This window comes from Musa acuminata, chromosome BXJ1-10, assembly GCF_036884655.1.
Source record: "Musa acuminata AAA Group cultivar baxijiao chromosome BXJ1-10, Cavendish_Baxijiao_AAA, whole genome shotgun sequence".
NCBI lineage: Eukaryota > Viridiplantae > Streptophyta > Magnoliopsida > Zingiberales > Musaceae > Musa > Musa acuminata.
In genome coordinates, this window is record NC_088336.1 from 23,026,831 (window position 1) to 23,053,150 (window position 26,320).

At 40.8% G+C, this 26,320-nt stretch overlaps 3 protein-coding genes across 7 annotated transcripts; 2 read left to right on the plus strand and 1 right to left on the minus strand.

Annotated features, from left to right (window-relative positions):
* Positions 1-441: 441 nt before the first annotated feature.
* On the plus strand, positions 442-12,543 carry LOC135595567 (probable protein phosphatase 2C 35). 2 transcript variants are annotated; one of them, XM_065086662.1, is made up of 7 exons: positions 442-1,711; positions 3,311-3,442; positions 3,539-3,758; positions 3,835-3,935; positions 4,088-5,168; positions 5,277-5,322; positions 12,157-12,543. In XM_065086662.1, exons 1-4 carry the CDS (start codon positions 758-760, stop codon positions 3,849-3,851), a joined length of 1,323 nt encoding a protein of 440 aa, XP_064942734.1. In that variant the 5' UTR covers positions 442-757; the 3' UTR covers positions 3,852-3,935; positions 4,088-5,168; positions 5,277-5,322; positions 12,157-12,543. The 2 variants fall into 2 exon arrangements, with proteins under 2 accessions (XP_064942734.1, XP_064942735.1); XM_065086663.1 differs by lacking the exons at positions 4,088-5,168; positions 5,277-5,322; positions 12,157-12,543 and having other exon boundaries at positions 3,539-3,602; positions 3,667-3,758.
* A 1,284-nt stretch (positions 12,544-13,827) lies between these two features.
* On the minus strand, positions 13,828-14,832 carry LOC104000620 (uncharacterized). The gene has a single exon (XM_009422704.3). It carries the CDS (start codon positions 14,648-14,650, stop codon positions 14,162-14,164), a length of 489 nt encoding a protein of 162 aa, XP_009420979.2. The 5' UTR covers positions 14,651-14,832; the 3' UTR covers positions 13,828-14,161.
* A 3,163-nt stretch (positions 14,833-17,995) lies between these two features.
* LOC135595566 (autophagy-related protein 18g-like) lies at positions 17,996-25,948 on the plus strand. Of its 4 annotated transcripts, none has more exons than XM_065086658.1 (9): positions 17,996-18,310; positions 20,059-20,520; positions 20,609-21,043; positions 21,193-21,438; positions 21,528-22,352; positions 22,444-22,616; positions 24,596-24,648; positions 24,777-25,361; positions 25,471-25,948. In XM_065086658.1, exons 1-9 carry the CDS (start codon positions 18,110-18,112, stop codon positions 25,473-25,475), a joined length of 2,985 nt encoding a protein of 994 aa, XP_064942730.1. In that variant the 5' UTR covers positions 17,996-18,109; the 3' UTR covers positions 25,476-25,948. The 4 variants fall into 4 exon arrangements, with proteins under 4 accessions (XP_064942730.1, XP_064942731.1, XP_064942733.1 ...); XM_065086659.1 differs by having other exon boundaries at positions 25,269-25,361; XM_065086661.1 differs by lacking the exon at positions 25,471-25,948 and adding an exon at positions 24,230-24,293 and having other exon boundaries at positions 25,269-25,366.
* The last annotated feature ends 372 nt before the right edge of the window (positions 25,949-26,320 follow it).

The window sequence follows — 26,320 nt, forward strand, 5'->3', positions numbered from 1 at the left end:
ATGAAATGTAAATAGTAAAATATATTTTAATTTTTTTAGGTGTTTGCAATACAAAGAGGAAGCACGGTCCTTATACTAATGTTTTAGAGGTAAAAAAATTTAGACGATTTTCTTGAAAAAAAATCATTCCTTTTGGATTTTTTAACGTATCACCGGGTTTTAATTTTTTATTTAATATTTTTTTTTATCTAATACCCTAAATATCTCTCGCCATCGTTATCCATTCGGACATTGTCAATTTCTGCCTCGTTGGCTGCCTCTGTCCTAAATTTATAATTATAAAATAATTTTAATTTAATTTAATTTTATATTATTTATAAATAAATATCTCACCATACACAATTATGATAAAGTAAATGAATTTAAAAGTTCTAAAAAAGACACGCAAAAAGTATTTGATATCGTCTTTCCACCCACACTTGGCTTTCTGGGCCATTCCCTCCTCCCCTTTTGTGTTCATCACTGTAGACTTGCCCCTTTATGTTGCGAACCCACCCGTCATTATAGCTTGGTCTGCAGGAGTCCCCCGTACTCCCGTTCCGTCCACTTCACACTTTGAGGCGGCCGCATCTTTTCCATTTCAAACCCTTCTCCGATCCTTCTGCTCTCTCGAATGCTACTGCCGTTGCTTCCTTCGGCGATCTGATCGAACTTTCTTTTGGTTTTGTACGATCTCAGCTTCTAACTGAAGCCGAAGAGGCGATCGCCCGTTTGCTTCCCTCATCCCCCACGAAAGGTTCAGGACACGAAAGGTTGAATGGGGTGTGTCCAGGGCAAGCGCTGTGGCCGCTACAAGAAGCGCTGCAGCAGCAGCTGCTGCCACTACCAACCCTCCTCCATCTCCACCGACGCCACCGATCCCTTTAGGATCCACGAAACGGACTCCTCGCGCGGTCTCCCCCTCCACGCGCTCTCCGGCGGCTTTGCGGTCGTCCCCTCCGCCGGTATCTGCCTACGGTACGCCTCCCTCACGCAGCGTGGCCACTATCCTGACTCGCCCGACCGCGCTAACCAGGACAGCTTCTGCGTGAAGACCGGCTTCCAGGCCAACCCCGATCTCCACTTCTTTGGCGTCTTCGATGGACACGGCCAGTTCGGCACCCAGTGCTCCGTGTTCGTCCGTGACAAGCTCGCAGACATCTTGTCCGGCGATGCTCACCTGTCGGAGGATCCCGTAGAAGCCTATCACTCCGCTTTCCTGGCAGCCAATTCGGCGATTCATGACAGCGAGATCGATGATTCGATGAGCGGCACGACCGCGATCACTGTTCTTGTAGATGGGAACACGCTCTATGTTGCGAATGTGGGGGATTCACGGGCTGTGGCCGGAGTTTGGAATGGTAATCGTGTCATGGCCGAGGACTTATCGAGTGATCAGACGCCGTACAGGAAGGATGAGTACGAGAGGGTGAAGCTCTGCGGGGCGAGAGTGTTGAGTGTTGATCAAGTGGAGGGCATTGTGGATCCTGATATACAGAGCTGGGGTGATGAGGAGGATGGTGACGGGGATCCACCAAGGCTGTGGGTGCAAAATGGCATGTACCCAGGGACGGCTTTCACAAGGAGTGTGGGAGACTCGACGGCAGAGAGTATAGGAGTGATCGCTGATCCGGAGGTTAAGACTGTGAAGATCACACCAAACCATCTCTTCTTTGTTGTGGCAAGTGATGGCATATTTGAGTTTCTATCAAGTCAAGCGGTGGTAGATATGGTAAGTCTCCATTTCTCCTCTAGAGGATTGCTTTGTTTGATATTTGCTTAGTGCATTCATTTGTGATTTCTTTACTTATACTGTTACCAAACCTAATTGACATACACTTTTGCAGATCTATACTAAAATGAATGTGATAGTATAAGTGTATGAATTAGTAAAGAGATGGCCAATAATGAATTTGAAGTTGACACTTCTCTAGAATACACCTAAAGTTATTTTTCTAGTGAACTTCTTTCTTTAGTGGATCTTTTTTCCTGTTACGCAATAGGTGAATGTAATTGAACTTTGGCAATCAAGTCCAATGTTTTTTTTTTTCTCTTCTGGCATGACTCTTTGTCTGATAGAAGACTAGGCTATACAAATAATTCCTCAGTGCCCTGTCGAGTTTGGATATTATGTCTTCCTAAGTTTGTATCCTTTGATTTCTACCATGATCTGTAATTTTCTACAGTTGAATCAAATTTCTTTATATTGCTTCTGATAATTTTGAACAAAGACTTTCTTTAAAGATGATATTGACTTTAATGACTTTCACCAGTGGATAATTGCTACAGTCAGGTGTAGATTATCTGATGAAAGTTGAGTTTACTACACAAGAAATAAGTATGAGAGGTTTTGTTAGAGATGTTGTATGAGGGTAAATTCCTTATCACATATTGGAATGAGATAAAAAGAAACAATAAAGAATTAGATTCTGCCTCTTTAGTCCAGATAATATGAGCATCAGATGTACGTGTCTGAGGACTTTATTCGGATAGGAAGCACAAGATTTCAAATTCCAATACTGTTGGCCTTCATTAAGCAAAGCATGATGTTGGCAAGAAGACGGCAATGAAGGGTCCAACTTCTAACATGGTTGTGTAATGCTGACATCAAAGATAATAACCATCCACCCTATATGAAAACTCTAAATCAGAAAGAGGTTCTTAAGAGCCAGTGACAATTAAGAGCCTGGTTCATTGTGGAGTATCTTATAGTTGAATAAAAGAATGAACTAGGCATGAGATTGTCAATCTCATGTTATTTTGTACTAGAAGACTTGATGGGATGGAACAACATCAATTGGTTGACTTTAATGGTCTTTAACCTCTTGTTTTTTTTTCTTTGAGTTGTATATGTTCATCCATTAATCCTTATTATATCAGCTCATCTTGTGCAGGTATATACACTTGCAATTTCTTCTGGGCATAAACTTTTCTTGTATATTTTCTTTATAGATAATGTAAAAATATATATTTTGATTCTTTCAAGTTCCTCATGTTTCTTTCTTTCTCACAAACATGAAAAGTTTTGCATTACAACGGTTCATGTCCCAACTATTTGGGGTTGGATATATGAATAATTTTCTATCATTTTGTGTCATGCAATATCTCTAGTTAAATCAAGAGTATTTCACTCTTTTCATATTATTTTTAGTATTTTTTTAATGTCTCACTCTACCTCTTTTCACACTTCTAATTCTGATTGACTCATCTTATTTGTTCACAACATCCTCTTTTGCTATATCTGATTGTTATACATTTTGATCGCTGAATCTATTTATTTAATAAGTTTACACCAGTTTTGCTGCTTTCAGAGACCTGTTTTTGGCTTCAGGTTTCCAGGTTTGCTGATCCTCAGGATGCCTGCTTGGAAATTGCTTCTGAATCTTACAAATTGTGGTTAGAGAATGAAAACCGGACAGATGATATAACAGTTATTGTTGTGCAGATCAGAAACATCAGTGATGTAAGTTCAACCTTTTATTACCTGACGATAACATTAGCTGCATTTTCTTCATTGTTTTGGTAACAGCTTCCAACATTTCAAAAATAATTGTATCAGTCATATGCTGCTGCAAATGATGGAGCTATCCAAACCAACAACAACAATGCTTCTCTAGATCCAGGTAAATTAAAAGTTGAGAGGTACATAGTCTCACGATCAGAAGTTAATCTCTCAAAGAAAAGCAGCTGTCTCGAGCTGCAGTCGTGCCTTCCTGACTGCTCAGTGGATCTAAGTTCTGCACGTGCTGCCCCTTCAACTCAGTCTTTCCATTTAAATGGTACGCCTTCTGTTTCCTATGTTTTTCTTCTGTAATTCTCCAACACTTCAGTTGTGATATTTTTTTGTTATGGCAGCGATTAATTCGGACTGACTGGAGTTAAATGGTACTATATATATGCCTTCAATTTTGGTACTGGGAAGCACTACTCTACTAATGACTTGTAAAATTTTAAACGTAAGTGGTTATATTGCCATCCTTATCTCATTGTTAGGAGTTAAATACCACCTGATTATTTCATAATCATGCACATCCATAGTTTTAGAATTTGTCAGAGAAATTTGTTTACTATACTATTGCTAACTCTATCCAATCCTCACGATGTGCAGGATAATTAAATGTGTTCTTCCACTTACATCAGAATGCACAAAAAAAGACCCATACACTCTTTCGTCGGTGACATTTTCAGTGACATTCTAGGCCCTTCTGTATATGGACTTTGCTATCTCTTCCGCTGTGCAAATGAGGCAGAGCCACTTCAAGCAAAATGAAACTCCCTGACCTTTAGAAGGACTTGCTTTGGCATCTTCATTGTCTATGACCAGCTAATTCTGTCAGCATAGGCGATACAAATAGCAGAATGCCAGATCGGGTAGCTGAGGCCTGCAATATGGTAAGGTGCATTCGTAGAAGAATGTGGCGAAGTCATGGGGTTGCAAATATGAGTTTGAATTGATCGCTTGGTGGCTGGCTGGATGTGAGCTTTACCATCTTTTATCGAACCAGAGAGAAGCAAAAAACTTGAAAATATTTCTAGGACTCTTGTTATCTTGGTATCTGGTAACAGTATAATAGCGGTAGTGGCTACATAATGATATTTTTTAATTAAAAAAAAGGACAATGAGGCCTTAAGGGAGGAACAAAATTTTTTTTTTGTGGAAAAAATAACCAATGTTTTGGAGGAATACCCAGTAATCAATGGTTATGATCGCACAATTTAGCTCATTCATGTATTATTATTTTCCACAAAGAAAAAATAAATGAATGAGCTAAGCAACCCAAGCCAATGTCACTTGTTTTGAACAGGTTGTCCCAAATCCGAGCCCAGTTCAGAGGAGACTCGAGTCATACCGTGTCATTGGGGTTGAGTCTTCCTGTGTCGGATGAGATCGGAATCTCGGGTTCCAATCCCTAAAACCCTTTTCCCACTTCGTGGCTCACGCCATGGCGGAGCGTTTCGGTGTTCCCAGGCGGAGCTAAGAACCCGAAACCCTGCCGATTCCTTCTTCCCCTTGACATACGAAGAAAGGGATTCGAAATCGATTGATGGCATCTCCGAGAGATTCAGGCGCAGCGCAGCTCCCACCGGCGGCTTCTTCTCCTCCTCCGCTCCACGCCATGGACGCCGACGAGGAAGACGACAACGTGAAGCAACTTAAGGAGTGCGCCACCCTCTACTTGTCCCTTCAGGCAAACACTTCCTTTCTTCCTTCTTTCCTGGTTTCCTTCGCTTCTAATAGACTGCCGCTTTGTTCTGATCTGGATGGTACCCATATCATTCGTTGTCTTCTGAAACAGGAGTGCCTCGCCGAGACCAACAGGAATTGGAAGTCCTGCCAATCCTGTACGTGCCTGGTTCTTTTCCTTTTGGTGTGATTTACTTATTGCTGTCTCTAAAACAATTTTCACATTTTGATCGAGATATTTAGTTGTAGTTAGGTATTTCTCCTTGGTAGTGTGGTAAAGGAAGACTTGCATATTTGTGATTCTCCATACAAGTCAACTTAAACGGTAGCTAGAGGGTGGGGGGAGGAGTGGTTTAAGTCTGCCAAGATATGAGGCGTGCAAATCTGCAATATCAGCATAGTCAGAAGGAAACCAAACTTGCCTCTGGTGGGTCCTTTCGAATGCTCAAGTTAGATGTTGACCTAACTAACGATCGCCGAGATGGTAATAAGAAGCAGTATACCTTGGAATGGTTTTTATCTACAGGCACATAGGAGTTATTCGCTTGTAGAGGCAGGTCTCCAACCAATTTCGGTCGCCAGATATTTATTTACCAATTTCAGTTGGAAGACAGTGCTTTAGCAACCATGATCTTGATAGAATTTAAGAAGACTGCAACAGCCCCTAACAAATGGTGAGAGACATTCTCAGCCTAAGAGTCTGAGAAGTCACGTAACTTCTACTATAGCCAAGACACATGACGTCTTGCCTCATGGATTACTCGACATTAATGAACTGTTAAATATATCAAGGGTTATCTTGTTTCACTATAAGTGACCTGAAGTGTACTTGCGGCAAAAGTTGCCTATATTTGATTCACCATGAATTGATGCCGACTCTGAAGTGGAGTTCCAAAAGGTCCCAAACTTGAAGAAAGTGGACTTCGGTGGAGAGCGCCAAGGTTACTTAAGGAAAAGTTGGAAGGGAAGACAGTTACTTAAGTTGAATTCAGAGAAATCCTTGGATAACTGAACACTCGTGTCGAAGTTAAGTTCCGTGGAATTTGACTTACGAAAATTCCACTTTGGTGCCAGTTTTCGTCTTCCGTGAAATATACTGGTTGCTACTATTGCTATACTTATCCTAAAAGCTCATGCCATAGTGACAATTAGGACCTGACTAGCCGGAATGCTGCAAGCTATAAATAATAGCCAACAGTGTGATGCTAATGCTTAAATGTTAGTTTCAATTGTAAATTAATTGCATTAAATGTCAATATGTGTCCATGAGAACTTGGGAATTGGGACAAAGCAAAACTAAATCAGTATATCAAGATAGGACTATGTTAGAGTTTTTTATTTCAATCATTTATAGTCCTGAAGCATAATACTTTCTGATCACCTAACTGTCACGACCTTAGCAAGTTTTGCCTAAGGCGTGCGGCACCCTCGCGCGTCCGTCCGCAAAGGTCAGCCTCCTCGAAGCCTCCCATTGTCCCTTAGGACCAACAAAAGAGAGAATGGGTTAAAGAGAACGCCTCAATCGGGATCCACAAGCAAACATGTCCGAAAAACACTTCATAGACAATGCAAATTACAAACAGACTTTACAAGCTCTGAATAGTTGCACAACAAAGGGTAAAATGGTCCATTACAGACCGAAAAGCTCTCGCACGTGTCCACATGACACAACCTTTATTTACAAGCCTAAAGAGGCCACCAACCCAACTAACATGGGACTATTTAGCCTTCGGCCGCCCCTCTACCTGCTGTACAAGGCATGAACATGCCAAAAGACAACGGACAGACATAAGCATTACATCCAACATCTTGTTTAGAAGTTTGTCCGTTACATTCTCCCCCACTTATCCCTTTGACGTCCTCGTCGAAGCCTTTGTGAACACTGCAACTCTTCGCCTTTGCTGAGTCTTCAATCTTCTGCTCCAGCTGCAATGCGCCTCCTGGCTCCCAGCTGCTCTCCGCTGCTGTTTCTGAGTAGTCGAACCTTTGATCCGCCATGCTGCTTCAACTCGCCAATGACTCTGACTCTGGTGTGGGGTTGGCTGAGTTGTATTGATCCTCGTTGATTCCTGCGGATCCACCAAATGAAGGAAAAGACCATCCTTACTGCGCCAGTCTCTCACAATTTCCACATGCTGCTTGAACTGGGTGGATGCTTGTTGGAGCTTTAACGAGCATCGCCTCGCAAACTTCTGAAGTTTTGGGTCCTTCCTCCACAAAATCTGCTCATTGACTCTTCTTTTAGTTAGTTGTCACATCCAAGTAGGTTCGCATCACTTCCGCTTTCGATTGACATTTCGTTGGGAAATGAAGCGGACAATCTACTCTCAGTAGCACTGATCACCGTTGGTGAGGATTTGACAACTATTGTCTTCCATTATCTTCGAAGGGTCTTTGAACTTGTGCAGAGCTCCTCTGCTGGATAGATAAGAGAACTGGGGTACTCGGTTTCGCCCATTCTCTTAAGAGTTGAGAAGGCAAAGGTTACTTTGACTTCGCCCGCCTCCTCGAGGTTGTACTTCATGCATCGAGCTGGTTACTGGTCTTCGCCTGCTCTTTGCTCACACTTCTGAAGCACTTGAAGTGTTTGCACTCCTTGCGTTGAGTTAGCTACTGTGATTCACCTTCTCAATGCTATCGAACTTCTGGAATGCGGGAAGTTTTCACCCCAACTTGGAGTAATTCTCTGATAGATGAGGTCGCCTCTGGGATTGTATCGTCTTCTCCATCAACCCTGCCGCCTACTCCACTGAGTAGCAAAGGTACAGCACCGTGTACTGCTTGCTTCGTTCCTTGGTCGTGCACTCTTGCATGACCTGAAGTCCTTCACTTACGGCTATCTTGATGAGAAACTTGTTGACACCGGTCTTACGAAGTTTCTTGGCCTCTGCCCTTCAGCCTTGTCTCGGTACTCGGAGATTGCCTCTGCATGCTCCACCTCCTCGGCCCCTTTCACGACCAAGCGCTCTCCCTCCATGAGAGCAAGGGATCAATGACTTGCACGGAAGTCCCGCCTCTGCGGTACCATGGCGCTGCCATGCCCATGGCCCTACTATCCATCGCCTCGCATCTGTATCCCTTTTCTGCATGATCAGTAGAAATGTCTCTGTGGCACTCCTCTGAGTCCACCTCCATTCCGACTGATGCTTGATTTTGGGTAGCTAAGTCCCTCTGGACTCGTCGTCGCTTCCTCGCCCCTTTCGACCCCCTGCTTCAACACCATTGTGTTCTCCAAGCAGTCCGTTTGGTCGATGGAAAGACAGACTGCAACTCCCATGCATGGCCTCTGCCATCACGTTGTAGAGTTTGCACCGATTCTGTTCTCCTTAGCTTCCTTGGTAGCAACGTTCGCTTACTCGACCTTGTCCTCTGACTTGTCGGGCTCCCTTAAGCGAATATGAGCTCTGGAGAAGTCCAACTCTCCAGCTGCTTCGATCATACCTCTGCATGATCAAGTCCCTCCCATGGAACTCACTGGTACTTGCATTCGAACTTTTCCCTTGGTGGAACCCAGCCCCCATATGCTGATGACCAAGGTTTTCATCCGATGCAAAATTCGGTGCACGCCCGGAAGACCCGCCTCTGCGGTACCATGGCCTTCACTCCTTGAATCCATAGCCCTTCTTGCCGTCGTGTTGTTCACCAAAGCGAAGCTCCCAGTAGCTCCCGATCATACCTCCATATGATCTCATCCCTCACGGGACGGATTGTGTGTATCGCATTGCCACGAACTGTTCCACCACGATCCGCTACACCATGTCGCCTCCTGGTGACATCTCCATTGCATTCTGATCTTTGTGGAATAAGCTCGAATTGTGAACCCTCCATGTGTGGCCTCTGCCAATACATCGCAGGGTCTCCTCCACCTTCGATTTTGTTTGTTCCTTTGGCAATCGACCTTCATCCACCCACTCTTGGGTTACACACAGATGAAGCACCGCTCTAGGACAGTCCGTCGCCTAGTAGCTCCCGAAGTCCACCGACTTCACTGTGATTTGTGCACCATTGTCTAGATCCTGGGCCTCTGCCCCTACCAGCACAATCTCCGCCGTGCACTGCTTTCTTCATAGCAACTTGAATGGCAACACTATGGCATATTCTTCAAGAGTACCCGCCTCTGCGTCCTCTTACCCCGTGCTAAGGCCTCATGAACCCAACTTCGCCTCTGCAAATTGAGTCGCCTTAGTTCCTCCATCAAATGCTCCTCCGAGATAAGGTGCATGTGCCCAGAAGCTCCCTTCGTCTTTGGCACCATGCAAGATGAGTCCGCTCCGTCAGAATGAAGGACCCATGGAACAACATGATCCTACCCTTGCCTCTGCAAGAGTTCATGTCTTTGACCTCTGTCTAAGGAAAGCACTGTGCTTCTGCTCCATGTTCCAACTTCTCTGCTGGCTCCCTTCAGGCGGCTTGGGTACTTCGCCAAGTTACACCCAAGTTGCTCCGCTCCTCGTTTTTGCATTGAGTCGATGGTGGCCCTCGCGCCCACCATTCCACGGGTCAACCCTCCCTTGAGTCCGATCTCCATATCGACTCTAAGTGTGCCTTCATTTAAGTTGCTTTAGGTCGCTCCCCCACTTGATCTCGCAATGCATCCACCAATGCATTCTCTCGAGCGAGATCATGCGGCAACTCCTCGCTGCTTGCTCGGTCCATTGAGCTTCGTGGAGTTGTTTGTGAGGTACTCCTCCTCAACATGTGAAGTCCGTCTCACATGATTCTCCCTCTGGAGTGCCGAGACTTATCCCTCCTGGATAACTGTCCCGTTGGAGCAACATCTCTCTTCGTTTCGGAGACCACCATCCCCTTGGACTACTCCGATCTGCTGAACAAACTGTGCATTGTTCTGCCTCCTGCAGACGCACTTGCTAGATTGCGCCTCCACGTCAATACAACCACCGCTGCACCCCTCAAGGCCTAGCAACATGCTGAACTCGTTGCACACTTCAGCCTCTTCCGGACGTATCCTTTGCATGACGAAGAGAAAGTTTCAATGCTCCATGGCGCCGAGTCTCGGTCGCCTTGGGATGGCCACGAACATTCCATCGTCCGCATACAAGCCCATGCATGAGTACCAAATTCTTCGAGTTAGCAATTCCCCTCATCTCTGTGAGCTTTGCATAACTCTTTTGGTCGTTGAACAACTCATTCCACCTTGGATGGTCTCATTCTTGCCAAGCGCCTCGCTTGCCTAGAGCGCCATCAAGTATAGTTGTCAACGTTGAGCCGTAGCTCAAACTCAGCCATCCCAGCCTTTGTGCGCTCCGCATTCTTCCAAGCTTGCCTGTTCTCGTGGTGCCTCTTGCGCGAAGGGTTGGCCATTCCTCAAAATGCCAATGTTAGATGCCCGCTCCTTTGAGCGACTCTTTTCCCTACATCTCCATGCCCGTTTTCCCTCAAACGGTCGCGCGTGTGCTGACTGCCCTCGACGCAGCCCCGCTAGGTCCCCCACGTTTGCATGTCATGTGTTTCTATGAGTGCTTGTCCCGCTCTGATACCATAATGTCACGACCTTAGCAAGTTTTGCCTAAGGCGTGCGGCACCCTCGCGCGTCCGTCCGCAAAGGTCAGCCTCCCCGAAGCCTCCCATTGTCCCTTAGGACCAACAAAAGAGAGAACGGGTTAAAGAGAACGCCTCAATCGGGATCCACAAGCAAACATGTCCGAAAAATACTTCATAGACAATGCAAATTACAAACAGACTTTACAAGCTCTGAATAGTTGCACAACAAAGGGTAAAATGGTCCATTACAGACCGAAAAGCTCTTGCACGTGTCCACATGACATAACCTTTATTTACAAGCCTAAAGAGGCCACCAACCCAACTAACATGGGACTATTTAGCCTTCGGCCGCCCCTCTACCTGCTGTACAAGGCATGAACATGCCAAAAGACAACGGACAGACATAAGCATTACATCCAACATCTTGTTTAGAAGTTTGTCCGTTACATAACGGAATATCAAAAAAATTGAAAAGACCTTGCTAACCAGAATAAAAATATGACAAATAAAATGATTTTGGTCTTTTGTTTTTTTTATCACAAAATAATGCTTTCTTTTACTTCCATATTCGCTGGATCATTGGTCACATGGGCTTGTAAAGCATGGTTTGTAGGTGAGTGTAAATTTAGCAATGAGAGAAATTGTTTGAAGTAAAGAGTTAATCAGAATATGTGATGGGGGCATTATGTTCTGAATTTGTTGGGCTGGTCTTTGGTGTATGTGATTCCAGAATGGATGGTAAATTTAGTCATGAGCAATTTCAGAACTGAAGGGTGACCACGTCAAATGATCTGTTTCCAGTGGATGCTGGGAATGGGAAGAACTGTATAAAGGTGTTTAAGTGGGGATTCTCTAGGTGGTTTATAGAATACATTAGAAATGATGACAGAAGATGCAACACTAATTTAGAGTCAATCATGACACAGGAATGGAGAGAAAAAGTCAATCATGTGATTTTGTATAGGGAAATAGTAGAAAATCCAGAAAACAACAGCAGACTCTGGAGATGTGTAACATGCATAACATCTTGTCAGATAGGTCGTTGTACATTCCTGGTAAGGATGATAAATCAAAAGTGTTTTGCCTTTAGTTACCTAAAAAATGGAGTTCTAGTCCAATTGAATTGTATTATTTGTTTCCTAATTTTTCTGTTTAACCTGTAAGTTCTATTTTGATTATTTTGCATTTGTTTCTACAGACAATAGATTTTTTATTTTTAAAGAAACCAAAAAATCTGGAGCCTGTTGCACTTGATATTTTTTTTTCTCATTAGGCAATCTTATTTTATGCGTAAAACCTAGTATGTTCCCAAGCCGCATAGCATATCAAGGATGCAAGATGATTAATATGTACAATATTGTTGTTTGTCTGCCAAATTTGTGTTCCATCAGTGCTTTGATGAGATAATAGTGGGGTAAAAATTATATGCTGCTAGACGTTTTATTAGTTTGTTTTTAAATAGGTATCTTTTTTCATTTTTTTTAAACCAGATGTTCAAGCATTAAAAGCATGCCATACAAGAAGAAACCCTAGTGAGCAGAAGTGAAGACTAGCTATAGTGAATAACCCAGCTGCAGCCTCACAACATCATGAGCACTCGCAAATATGAACATACTACTGACTTATAATAAGCTCTATTCTTCTGACTCGCAGCAGATTTCTCTGTGAATTTTTGTTTCAAGGACTTCACCACATGAAACACTACTGAGTTGTTTGCTTGTTTCATGAGTTCTCATTAGCAAAGGGAAAACCATTTGCACACTTTGATTGCAACGGAAATGAGACTTGCATAATTTGCTTCACTTAGCTATATTGAAGTTGACAATGAAAAGTGAAATGACAATAAATTGGTTGTCACCACCCCACTTATTTGTGAACGAATAAGGTATCTCTATCTGGGGGACTTCAACAATTTTTTTGCCCTTTTAGTCTGTCTTTGTTGTTCAAGGAAGAACCAACTTCTATATTTTGGCAAGTGATTCAAAACTTTAGGATTTAATTTAAATCATTGATGAGTTTGTTCTACTAAGTTTATCTCTATGACGATATATAATATTTCTTGGGACCAAATTCTTGATCTGCATTTACACTTCATCTGTCAATCTACGTTCTTTTTGTGTAATTTTCTTTCTGCTACTATTTCTATTCTCTTATCATTCTATTACTACTGAAGTTGAATTATTGCGGGAAAGTCTTTTTAATTCAATTTATTTATCAAAATTTTCATTGAACGTATTTGATAATCAATATTTCGGTAGAGAAAAATAACTTTGAGACATCAATCAAAAGAATACATTTGTTTAGTTTAGAAGTAGAAAAAGGAAAATGAAAGATTAATTTATAATTTTGAAATAGGCAAAGAAGTCTTGGTGTGGTACAAGAGATGATGGAATTATGCTTCCATTACTAGATGTAATCTTATGCACGTGATCATGGGGATGAACTAAGCCTTACTAGAGACGAATCGATGTTTGACCCACATTATTTGTCGGATCCCCTGACAAAGAGAGAAATGCAATTAAATCGCATTAATTGGTGGTGGTTTGAGGTGGAAGAAGGTGATAAATTTTTAATCATTATCAACATTATTGTTGGAAGGATTTATTCAGATGCTTTTTCCAAGCAATAACAAAAACAATTCGATATTATAAGAACATTATTTTGCTCAATTTGGTCCCGTCTCAAAGAAAATTCAATCATCAAGAGTACTTTTTTTTTACTCTTACATTGACAGCAGACCAACCCATCAAAGGTAAAGGAAAGAAGTTGAATGTAATGTATTGAATAGGTATTTTATTTTTTATTCATCATTCGGGTCAATGAGTTAAACCAGATAGTTATATGAGTGGAACAAAACAACTTAGAAGTTTGCAGTAAGAAGATAAAATCTCGTTGAAGTAAACATAAGCAGTGTAAACTGTTTACATCCTTTGCTTGGAAGCTTCGCTTTTGCAATCCTTGCCATTAAGTTCCAAAAAAAGTTGATTATAATTAGGAATTAGGAAGACCGACAACTGCAACTTGGCAGATGCCAAGAGCATATGCCAGCAACCCATCTCTCTTCCAAGGAAAAGGAATGGCTCCACATCTGCCACATGACCAAAAACTTGTATGGAAAACAAAGAACACAGATGAGGAGAAGAAGAACAGAGGAGAAAAGATTTGGCTAATACATGTGATCATATTATGTTTGGATTGGAAACCACTTCTCCATGCTAGAGAAGAATAGGATTTGAGATCAGTTCACAGCAATTACATATCACAATTCCCATTGTTTTCATCTGAGTCTTTCCTTTTTTTGTCCCTCTCTGTTCATCCTTTGATCGCAGAGATCATATCCAACTTCTTGTGATTCATCCGTCCTTCCAAAAATCGCACGGAAAACAAGAAAAAGTTGGATTTGATCCCATCAAAGAGAGGAAGAGGGGAAAGAAGCCATCTTTCGGATTATTCGTCCCTTTTTCTTTGCTTAAACTATTTAACTTTCAGATCGTATCATTCCAGCCGAAGCAATCGCCTCAGATCCTTGGTGGCGGAACAATCCACGACGGCCTTCGCCCCCGCCGGCGGTAGATCCTCTTTCCTCCTTGAGAAGCTCGGCAGCGGCAGCGCCCGGGGCGACGGCGAGAGATCGAACGCCGACCCCGCGTACACGTCCGGCGGCATCGCAGCCGCCGGCGATCTCAGCCGGATCTGCTTCGGGATCATGACCGGGTCCGGCCCTAGCCGCCCCATGCCGAACAACGCCGGATCCCACCCGACGCTGGCGGAGGGAATGGCCGCCGTGCCCGGCCCGCCCTTCCTCGCCTTTGCGGCCTCCAGCGACTCACCTCGCCTGAGGATGGTCACCTGCCCCATGGCCAGACGGGGCTTGGCGGGCTGTTTGGGCGATCCCTCCCTCCTCCTGCGGAGGGGTTTGGCGCTCCGAAGGCCAGGGGATGGGCGGAGGAGGCAGTCTTGGGGGCGCAACACCTCGGTTCCCATGGCATCGACCGATTCGATGCTGGCAAAGTTCTAATCTTTGGCAACGAGTCGGAATCAAGGACGTCTTTCTCCGTGCTCTTCCTCCTCAGGCAGGAAGACGAACCCTTTTGCTATTTAGTCCCTATTGGACGGGCAATTAAGAGTGAAGGAAGGGGTCGCCGGAGGGCGTTCATTTATGGAGGGGAAAGGCGAGCGATGCGTCGGGCCCACATCATTTCTGGTCGTTGGATGGGCGACGCGTGTACCGCAAGATCCGCATCCGCGTCAGCTGTTCGATATGAGAGGGTTAGCTCGGTTTTATCTCCATAGCACCGTTAGGTCGCCGTTTGTTTCGCATAGCTTGCGGCATTTATAAACGGAGGGTCCCTGTTTGAAGGGCTCGAGGGCGTTTGCGGAGCTAGCGTTTTTCCGTTTAAAGGACCCGCAACCGGAAAGTGCAGCTAATTAAATGGCAGTGTGACCTTCCACTAGCGGGACCTTTTAACCCCTGGTTGATGCGACTGCTTGTGAGGACCTACGCCTTTCTCCGGTGGAGACCTTTTAATTGGATGGTGAGTCTTCTTTTCTTTAGATAAAGTTGGGCAATAAGATGCCGGGAACCTGTTTGCGTTAATGCGTGACAGATTCGGTGCGCTAGCTTTGTCCGTCCTTTCATCTTTCACTGGTTTACGATTTGGGATTAGTTAATCGACTGATAACTGTGCTCTTTCTTGGATGTCCGTCGACATGAGCATGCGATCGAGTGAGCATTAGGCTAGTTGCACGTTTTGTTGTTTATTGGACATGTCGAAAGGTTTGTCATGCCCGGCCCAGATACCCTCAAAGCCCAGAAGAACAAGTAGGGGCAATTGCAAATAATAAGTTGCTTCTACTGGCAGCAATGTAACTCAGTGTGGGGGAGTAACTGGTGGCAGTATGTATTAGGTTCTCTTATCATTGCTACAAACTATACCTGAATAGTTTCAGTCTATGGGGCATATCTACAAACCATTTGCAGGCTGCGGGCTATATCGTGACTGACATGATGGGTTTGTGAGGTCCGTTTTGACTGTGTCTTTTTGACTTTGACCATTTGTTTTGCCAATTCTGTCGATCACCATCATGATTCGGGCTTGGTCTCGGTGGATTAAGTCTAAATTATTAGTTAAAATAATTAAGCTGAAGTTGATAATAGTATACTCATCAAATCCTTAGTTTTGTCCACTTTTAATGTGAACCTAAGTGGGATATTATAATTTCTCCCACTCTAGCCCATATTAATTCAGATCAAATCTACATGTAAGACGCAATCCAATGGTGGCTTTTCTAGTCAAAATGTTTAGGTTGAAGTTGATAGTACTACATTTATCAACCTTATAAATTATAATCTGAGCAGAATTATCAAGAAATGCAATCATTTTTCTTCCACTTCTCGTCATTTTCTCTCTTATTCTTCCATTAATCCAGTATCTTCCTTGACAGGTTTAGTTTTGTGATATTTATTAGTACAGTAGTCTTTGTGAAGCTTTGGATAGAGAAGTATAGCGTTTTACATTTTAAGGGTTTCTTATTATTATCAAATGTCATTCCATATTGGGATTGGAGGAGAATTCACACAACAGTGTCCCCTTCTAATTACCGCATGAATACATATGTGTCTTAAAACTTCTATATATATATATATATATATATATTAATTATGACTATATTTTTAATCTATACAAGAAATTTTTATTCTTTAATCATAATGATAGGATTAACAATTTTTATTTGTTAATGATAAATACTTTGCTCGACATTCTACTTATGATTTCTACATTGATAAAAGGTAAGTGTTATGGGGAGAAGATAATGATAGTAAAAAAAAAAAAATTCAGAGATCAACAATCTAATACAGATCAAATGATCGATGTGACATTCACATGATCCAATAATCTTGACCTATGTCCATAAAAAAGAAAAAAAAATTATTTTTTTAACCTGAAGATGAGACTAAGTTTTCTTATGTTAATATGGGCTCAAATATAGATTCCTTTATTCACCCACAACCTCTCTAGATTTATCAGAGAAAAATCTTAAGAACATGCAATATATTCCTATATCTCTATTAAAAAAAGAAGAAGAAAACTAAGTATACGAATGATATTTATAGAATAATTAAATATTAATTTTTATAGTTTGTTCTCCTTTCGTACAAATCTTGCCATATTTGGATTACTTATCAATATAGGACGAGTTTTAACTGTCCATTTGGATATAAATGAAGTGAACAAGAGTGGTAATAACCATAAAAGTATAATAGTAGAAGAAATAACTATCTCTACGCCTAGTCATATGATCCAAAAACATAACATATATTACATTGAACCAATAACATATAGTGTGGGAAACAAAGCTAATTCGTTATCCATTATGATGTTTTATTATATTCTATTTGCTTTTATTGTGGACCTCTAGGTAACAAAAAAAAAAGAAGGGAAAATATCAAATGAATCATTTGTTCTTTCTTTTTTTATAGCCTTTACTATTTGATTTAAATAGTATATTCTTGATCGATAAGTCCTCATATTTATAGAGGTGATTTTTTAGTTGTTCTTTCATTTTTTTTCTTCACTGGTTTCCATTTTATTCTCATTTAGCAATTACAGGAAGCTAAATTAAAAATGTCAAGTGTTGTCATGTGCTAACTTATGAAATTGGCTTCCGCGTTTATTTTTTTTTTTCTCTTCAAGCAATCTAGGAAACTAAATTTAGAATCTTCCAATGTTACTACGTGACAACATATTAAATTTACAAACAAATTTCGAACTTAACTAGATAATATTAAAATGTTAAATAATAAAAATGATCTATCACTTATAGTGCCTGGTAGGTATTATTTCATCTGCTAATCTTTGATCAAAATAAGCAATTATTAGGCCTACCCTCCCATACTCTTTTTCTTTTAAGACACTCCAATTGTCGGCACACGAACCCCACAAGCCACCCCCGCACCCTTCTCATCCACGCATCATCAGCACGGTTTGATCTCCCAATTCCATGTGTTTTTTGTTTTTGTTTTTGTTTTAATATAATTCGAATATGAGACCATTTATCCAATGCATTTTATGTCTAACAGAAACAAAATTAATTCCTTATGTTTCATATCAATTCCTCACTAATATTTTTCTTGAATAAATATTCACAATAAGAAAGAGGGAGGTGTTGGATTCGCATTAGATGGTGTCTTGGGACCGAATCATAAAAGGAATCTCGTTCCAGTCAGCCGCGGTTGTACGGTGCTAATCCTGTGCCCTTGGCTTATTTGGTGGGCCCGGCAGAACCGGTTTCACGATCCCTATTTAAGGGAGCGGGTGAGGCGATCGCGAAGGTAACGGCGAGGAGAGAAGAGTAAAATTGAGTTCTTGGCTTGGTTTTATTTCTGAGCTGAAGTAGGCGAAAAGAACGTTGGAAGTCATTTTGCTGCGGTGGGATCCCGCGATGGGCGGCAGGGGGCGGTGGGTCGGGGAGGATGAGCAGGGGAAAGGTCAGAACGGGCTACTCCCGAAGTCGATGCGCATCTTTTCGTCCTGCCTGAAGACTGTTTCGTCAAACGCGGGGTCCGTCGTGAGCAGCGTCCGATCCGCTGGGGCGTCCATCGCCGCGTCGATCGCCGCTCCGCCCGAAGATGACAAGGACCAGGTTATTCGTGGAAAAACAGAATAATCTCCCCTTTCTTGCTATTGGGCCGAAGATCGGTGTTAAATGGAAGTCTGTTCTTTTAATTTGATTGGTTTGCAATTTGATTTGTGTGTTGTCTCTTATAAGAGGGGACGAACTGTGATGCATACCAGGTAGTTGACAGTGTTTAGGTTCATGGTTCTTGAGCTTCTTGATTGACTAAATTTATGGCTCGGACTTCTTAATTTCAACTGGCGTACTTGTTAGCTATTCAAAAGAAAAAAAAAAAGGCTCTTCCTCAATACCTAGATTTCGGTTAGGAAGAATGCAGGGGTTGGAAGATTTATAGAGAATGAAAATAGTTATTTATCTTGAAAAAAATGGTATTTTATTTGATGTCTGGGAAGAAAAAACACTTGCATTCTGGTTATTCTTGATGTTCTTTTCAAATTATTACGCTTTGGGATTTCTGGCTCTTAATTGAAGGAGAAATGTACATTAATAGAGGACCAGAATACTAAGCTGAGAAGTTAATTGAAGGAGAAATGTACATTATCCACTTTTGACTTATGATTGATTTTTTAAGATTTACTGCTAGCTTCCTAGCCAGTCTATATTTCAGAATGAATGGGCTCTGGTACAAGACCTAGGAATAAGTTGTGTAAGTGGAAGGTCCTACCTTTGTCATATATACATGAAAAAGTTAGTGATTGAGCCAAAACTATACAGAAAGATCTTTGACTGATCTTACTGGAAAATGCTAAAATTTATCAGAACTATTACTCTCTGCATACAAGCTGTAGATTCTGCTAGAAGAGGTTAATTGATTGAGGCTGGAATAATTTCATATGATTAAATTTGGTATGTGAGCCACAGGAGGAGATAAAGAGCAGTTATTAGCCAAGTGGTTCAAGCCAGTATATAATCAATCCAAAATGCACCTGCATAATTTTCATTTTTCACCCTTGATTTTTCTTCATTTCTCCAATAGTTGGATTTTTTATAACTCTATCTATGGCGTCAATGGGCAAAAGTGTCACTATATCTTTTTCGTGTGTATTTTCAGAGCCAGCGGGCTTCATTAAGTTGGTAACTGAAAGATAGATATAGTGGTCCTTGGTTAATGCTATGAGATATTAGAAGATAAAGAAGCAGATTAATGAACATTTGTGTGCCTGTGATTTTTTGGAAAGTGAAGAGAGTGACAGATATCAGGGAGGTTTATGAAGGTGCAATTCACTTAGTATAAAAGTTTTATTATTATATAAACAATATGGTTCGTGCATAAGAAAATGTTCCATGAGGTGGATGTTACTATGCTAGCATCTCTTTGACTTAAATCATTTTTTAGTGTTTATATTGGTTAATGTATACATTTTGCTTATTGGGTATTGTTAAGTCCAAGGTATTGCCTCTTGCTTGGACCAGTATGTACCATCATAAACCTCCAACTTTGGACGGTCCACATTCGGTATAGGGCTTATTGTTTGTTATTTTTTTAAAAATTTTCTTTAACCCCCTCCCCACTTCTTTGTACGATGGTATGTATCGGCATATTGGGTCACAATGCCAACACAAGCTGGACCCATACCGATCCAGCTTGAACCGACATGGGTTCGATAGAACCTTGGTCAAGTCTTTCTTGTCTTGCTCTTTTTGTATTCACCAGTCATTCACAGAAGATCTCCGTGTATGCTACATTTCTACACTTAATATCTCTGGTTTAAGAAAATACAAATTTTGATAATAAATTTTTGTTGCTCTAACAGGTATTATGGGCTGGCTTTGATAAGATAGAGCTTGGTCCATCTTCCTTCAAGCATGTTCTACTTCTTGGTTATTCAAATGGATTTCAAGTGTTTGATGTGGAGAATGCTTCAAGTGTATGCGAACTGGTTTCCAAGCGTGATGGCCCAGCTACTTTTTTACAGATGCAGCCCATGCCGATCAAATCTGAATCTATTGAAGGACTCAGAGCATCACATCCTTTGCTCTTGGTTGTTGCTGGTGATGAAACCAATGGCACTGGTGTCGTGCAAGGTGGTCATCTGAGTGCATCAATGAGAGAGAACAAAAGTGAACCTCGGGCAGAAAACAGCATCTTAATTCCTACAGCCGTCTGGTTCTACTCATTCAAATCTCACAGTTATGTTCATGTTCTGAAATTCAAGTCTGCTGTATATATGGTTCGAAGCAGTCCCCGAATTGTTGCTGTGTTATTTGCTACACAAGTAAACAGGATAAGTTATTTTATTTTGATCATCAGTAGATTTGGGGTATTACAATTTCCTTCTGATTGCTTGAATTATGTTTTGGCAGATATTGTGTTTCGATGCAGTTACTCTTAAGCAAAAGTTCAGCGTACTTACCTATCCATTACAAGGAGTACCTGGTGTTAACATTGGTTATGGTCCAATGGCTGTTGGCTCTAGGTGGTTAGCTTATGCTTCTGATAACCCTCTTGTACCAAATTCAGGCCACCTTAGTCCACAAAATCTTACTCCCTCTCCAGGTGTCAGCCCATCAACTTCACCCGGCAGTGGAAACTTAGTTGCTCGTTATGCAATGGAATCTAGTAAAACATTGGCTGCTGGAATTCGAAATCTTGGAGATATGACTCACAAAACTTGGTCAAAATATTGCCAAGAGATACTTCCTGATGGCTGTAGTTCTCCTTTGTCAACAAATTTGAGCAGGAGATCTGGAAGACATCCACCAACTTCACATCCAAGTGAATCTGATAATGCAGGAATGGTCTGTATACTACCAGAGTTGGACACATCATCCTACAAACTAATACTTGCAAACACTCTTAAATGAGATATTTATAATTAATTATTTACAGATCTTAAATGCATTTAGTCTTTAACAAGGTAAATTGATGATTTTTTATGACCCTGCAGGTGGTTGTTACAGATTTCACTTCAACGGATGTCATTTCACAATTTAGGGCCCATACCAGTCCGATATCTGCTCTATGTTTTGACCCAAGCGGTACTCTTTTGGTCACAGCTTCAGTACACGGGCACAAGATAAATATTTTCCGAATCATGCCAACTCGTGTACTAAATGGTTCTGGCCCAGCACGTTACAATTGGACGTCGTCGCATGTGCATCTTTACACACTATGTCGTGGGATAACAGCAGCTGTATGAATCTAAGATGCTCTTTACCATGATTTCTATGGCAAATCATTTATTTGATACCTTTGATTGATAGTTTTTTCTTTTTGTACCAGGTCATCCAGGATATCTCGTTTAGCCATTATAGTCAATGGATTTCAATTGTTTCATCTAAGGGTACCTGCCACATATATGTTCTATCGCCTTTTGGTGGTGATGCTAGCCTTCAACAACAAAATGTGAATGGTGAAGGACCGGTTCTAACTCCTAATCTAACGTCGCCATGGTGGTCAGCTGCATGTTGCATGATGCATCAACAGTCACATGCACCTCCTCATCCACCTCCAATTACTTATTCTGTAGTTAGTAGGATTAAAAATGTTAATTCCAGTTGGCTAAGTACTGTTAGCAGTGTTGCTGCTTCTGCAGCAGGAAAGACATTTGGACCATCAGGTGCTGTTGCTGCTATGTTTCATAATTCTCTTTACCATGATCTTTCACCGGTTCCCCCCAAGGCCAACTCTTTGGAACATCTTCTAGTTTACTCTCCGTCTGGTCTTGTCATACAATATGAACTTCTTTTATCTTCATTTGTGGAGCCTTGTGATAGCAGCTTGAAAGCTTTACCTGCTCCTTTGTTGCAACTTCAAGATGAAGAATTACATGTAAATGCTGAGCCAGTTCAGTGGTGGGATGCATGTCGAAGATCAAATTGGCCTCAAAGAGAGGAACATGTTTCCATAATTATCTTTAATAATCAACAAGATAGTGAGACTGTCATCGATTCAGGAGATTGTAAAGATAATGGAAGTTCATGTATCCTGTCAAGTGCCAATGGTGTACCTGGAACAGAGTCAATGGGAAGTGAAAGGTCCTGGTACTTTTCAAATGCAGAAGTACAGATTAGCTCAGGAAAGGTCCCAGTTTGGCAGAAATCAAAGGTATTAATCTTTTTTGTTCCTGAGCAGTTCATAAAGACGACAATTCTTAAAGGTGGATAACATATATCTTCTATTTTATTTTTTATTGTAGATTTGTTTCTGTTTGTTGGATCCACTACCAGCTTTTGAAGGTTGTGCAGAAGATCTTACTCATGGAGAAATTGAGATTGAAAAATTATCTTTTAATGAGGTGGAAATAAGGCAAAAGGATTTACTTCCTGTTTTTGAGCAATTTCATGGATTCCAGTCAGACTGGAATGACAGGTATTTTCTATAGAATACTGCTGTCACTAATTAAACTATAAGGCTTGTCTTCTGCTAGTATCCTTATAGACTTAATACAACACGATAGACATAATTCAAGGGCCTTTGCCCTGATTGTTTTTTTACTCTTTTATGTAAAATTGGATGTCACAAAATATATGTAACTGAAGTGGAGTGCAGCACAGTTTCTATTGTATTGAGTAGTATAGCACAAAAGTAATGCTCCCACAACACAGCAGGAGTAAAAAAAAAAAGAACAGATTCAACATGAAAGTCACAAATCTGACCAGACTAAAGTATGAACGAATCAATTACTATAGTTTCTACTTTTGACAAAGTCTCATATTGGGATGCTTGATCAAGAACATACTGAGTTCTGCAATGAAGCATGGACTTGGTACCTATATGCTTGCTCTTGTACATCTTGATCTTGACCAGAATAAAAGCATTGACGAAACCAATTTAATAAACTAATTTGTAATGTATCATTTAAAGATGCTCGGATTATGAATTCTCTTAATTCTGCAAAGTGGCACAGATTTGATAGAATTAGCTCATTCTCACATGTACAAAAACCTTTGGTAGTATTAGCATGATGAAATATGAATAGGAAAGTTATGAAGGGAGTTTATGCTTTTCTTCTCTCGAGGAATTTATTTTTTTGCAAAGGTTAAGTGATGAGGACAAGTTTTGAGCCCAGGCCCTTGCAATGACCTATTAAGATCTTTACAAGTTAAGCTAACCAGCATATTACAATAAAAGACAGAATTCGATCTCTGGACCTTGCGATGACATGTAAAGGTTTTTACTAGTGAAGCCAGGCAATACCTTTCCTCAAATATTTTTTCTTCTTATGAAGTCCTCATTTTGCACCCTTTTTTGCTGCCTCATCCTGCCTCAAGGAATTTTGGCTTGGTTAGATGGTCCAAATGTTACCAGGGACTTTAAAAGTAATGAAGATACTGTCTCATAATGAAGATACTGTCCTAATCTAGCTGTGAGAAACAGTTCTATATTAAATCTTGTCCTTAGGATTTGGTTCCATCCAAATACAGGAAATAGCCCATTGCTTTTTGTATTGTAAAATGTAAATGACAATCCTTCATACATCAAGAATATGTGAGAGGGTTTATTATTCTCAAGTCCTTCAAATTTGATTTCAAAAGGATTAATTTCTCTTTCTTGAATAATTCATCCTTCTTCTAACCTTCATATTATTGCGGTGGTTTATCTCTTTCCTTACACTCATCTCTTCTTGGTGTTTTATGGTAACAATTTTCATTATGACTAGTTGATTACCACAATATGCATCAGTTTCAATCATGGTATTTATGACATAAGCCCACTAAAGCAAACTCTTGATCCCTATATCTGTAGAGATCAGTCATCCAGTTGCATCACGGCTAGATGAAAATTTAAACTTATCTAATGCTGGGCATGTTATTTAGCACTTCAAATATTGTGAGCATATGAAGTTTGGATTCGATCGAGGCTTTTCTTAGTTTGTGATATCTGTCTGCTTCTGCAGCAGCACTTTAAAGACAAAGTGTTGTCTTTAGAAACCAGATTTTTGAAGGTTCAGATCTGAAATATTGTTTTTCTCATTAACACAGGCAGTACATTGCACCTGAAGCTGCTGCATCCTTTCTAGCTGCAATTAGATGGTCGTGCAATAGGGTAATGCTGACATCTTCACATTTGATGTCTGAAAGAGAAAGATGTATTTGAAATGTATAACCTAAAAGCATTGGGACAGTGCTAGTGAGCAATACAAAAATAATTGCAGAATGTGAATGCTGGAAACTCCATAAACCATAGTAGGAAACTATTTGCATGCATGCATCTGTTGGTTTGACACCATCTGAGAAATCTGGGTTGAACATTGACTCAGCAAAATGGGAAATAACTGTTGCAACATCAGAATAAGTAACGGACACTAACCATCATAGTTGTATAATGAGACCGTTACATCTTTGCAGGGTTGGTGGTAGATACCAAACTTCATCAGGAGGTTTGCTTGATCCAAGCAATGGTAACTTTGAGCCTACTTCTTTTGCATGTGGATCATATTTTGTTAAGAACAATTTCTAAATTTGCCGAAACTTTGATATGGAATTTGGTAATCAGAAGCTATTTTTTTTGCCTATATGTTTATTTTAGGGCCAAGAACCACAGAAGGTTTGCTTGGTTTAAGTGAGACAAGGCCTAATGAACTTGTTAGCTTGCCGTTGATGGAGAAGTCTATTCCTAATGAATCTGGTCATGGTTTGTGTTCAGTTATCAGAAATGATGTTGATGCATTGTCAGAATTTAAAGCATCAGCCGTAATGCCCAGAAAGTGCTCTGCCAAAAGTTGCATCCAACTTAATTTGAAAAACACTGATAACTATCCTGTCAAGGATGACTCAGTCAACAATGGTGTGTCAACAAGATCAAGTGGCCTGTCATATAATGGTAGACTGGCTGTAGATAATTACTCTCTGAACAATAATGGCAGTAGAAAAATTCCAAAGACATGTATTACCAACACCCATATGGAACAAGCTGAAAGTGCTGATTCCCAAGAGTTTGGTCAATATTTTGATGAGGGCTATTGTAAAGTATCAGGACTTGATGACTGCTGTGAGTTAACTGAAGCTGTTAATGATGCAGACAGCAACAGCAGCCATTGCGAGATAGAAAAGACCGAAGAAGATGGGGACAATGTCAATATGCTGGGAGGTGTATTTGCCTTTAGCGAAGAAGGTGTGGACCTGTATTTCTATATTACAATTTTGTAATCATCAATAGATTTTGTTTTTTCTTCTATTTTCTGTTAGCATCAAATATTTTATCTTCTTATGATGTGAAACAGGTTGATGGCACTTGGTACATTTGCCTTGATACCAAAAGATGGAGCGCTTACCATTGTATTTATCTTCTTACGTTTGTGTTTTCTCCCTTCAATAATGCACTGTAGAAGATAGTGGCTTCAAAACCTTTGTAGGAGTAAATTTCTATTTTTCATAGTTGACTCTACATACGAACTGGAAGCTATCAACATGTACTAGAGTAACAACTCTCTTTCTATTTGATTCCCATTTGGCAATCAAAGGTATTTACCTTATGATTGGGCACAGCTGATTGAGAGAACCATAACTCAATGCTGAAAGTGTGAGAGATGGAAGCTAAAAGTCTGCTTATCGGGTCACCTGTCCTTTCACCATTATTGTACATTCTGTAGATTTGGAATTTTAATTTATGAAGTTGGATATGCTTCCTAGAGGCAGAGCTCTGTTTCATCTTTACTTGTACAGAATTATTTACTGTTAATGGGTTCTATGGTTGATTCATGGTGATTTTATTTTCTGTTGGTCTTCAATGGTTGAAATTATTTTCAAACTTGTCTTATGTGTCCATCAGCTGGCCTTTGTTGCTCATCAGACTACTGTAATATTTTCTTCATAAACTGAAGTATGGTACCTTATGCTGTCTGGAGATACAACTTGTTCATTCCAAATGTTGGTTATCCTAGTCCCTAGACATCTTCTATTGCCAGTTTCATAATACTTTGTTGCCAGTTGAATTGTTTATGACCTCTTTGGCATTTAAAGTCTACTTGAGCTGTTCTTGGATTCTGATGGTGGCAGCTGAAGTATCTATCATATGTTTGATTCCATATGATTGGAATACCATATTTTTGGTAATGTTATACCAACTGTTAT

What these genes read in the sequence shown, in the direction of transcription:
- LOC104000620 (XM_009422704.3), bottom strand. Translation starts at nt 14,650, where the DNA reads ATGGGAACCGAGGTGTTGCGCCCCCAAGACTGCCTCCTCCGCCCATCC.
- LOC135595566 (XM_065086658.1), top strand. Translation starts at nt 18,110, where the DNA reads ATGGGCGGCAGGGGGCGGTGGGTCGGGGAGGATGAGCAGGGGAAAGGT. An exon ending in AATCTGATAATGCAGGAATG is followed by an intron (nt 21,044 to 21,192) that starts GTCTGTATACTA and finishes ATGACCCTGCAG; the next exon opens with GTGGTTGTTACAGATTTCAC. An exon ending in TTTGCTTGATCCAAGCAATG is followed by an intron (nt 24,649 to 24,776) that starts GTAACTTTGAGC and finishes TGTTTATTTTAG; the next exon opens with GGCCAAGAACCACAGAAGGT.
- LOC135595567 (XM_065086662.1), top strand. Translation starts at nt 758, where the DNA reads ATGGGGTGTGTCCAGGGCAAGCGCTGTGGCCGCTACAAGAAGCGCTGC. An exon ending in GTCAAGCGGTGGTAGATATG is followed by an intron (nt 1,712 to 3,310) that starts GTAAGTCTCCAT and finishes TTTTGGCTTCAG; the next exon opens with GTTTCCAGGTTTGCTGATCC. An exon ending in AGATCAGAAACATCAGTGAT is followed by an intron (nt 3,443 to 3,538) that starts GTAAGTTCAACC and finishes TAATTGTATCAG; the next exon opens with TCATATGCTGCTGCAAATGA.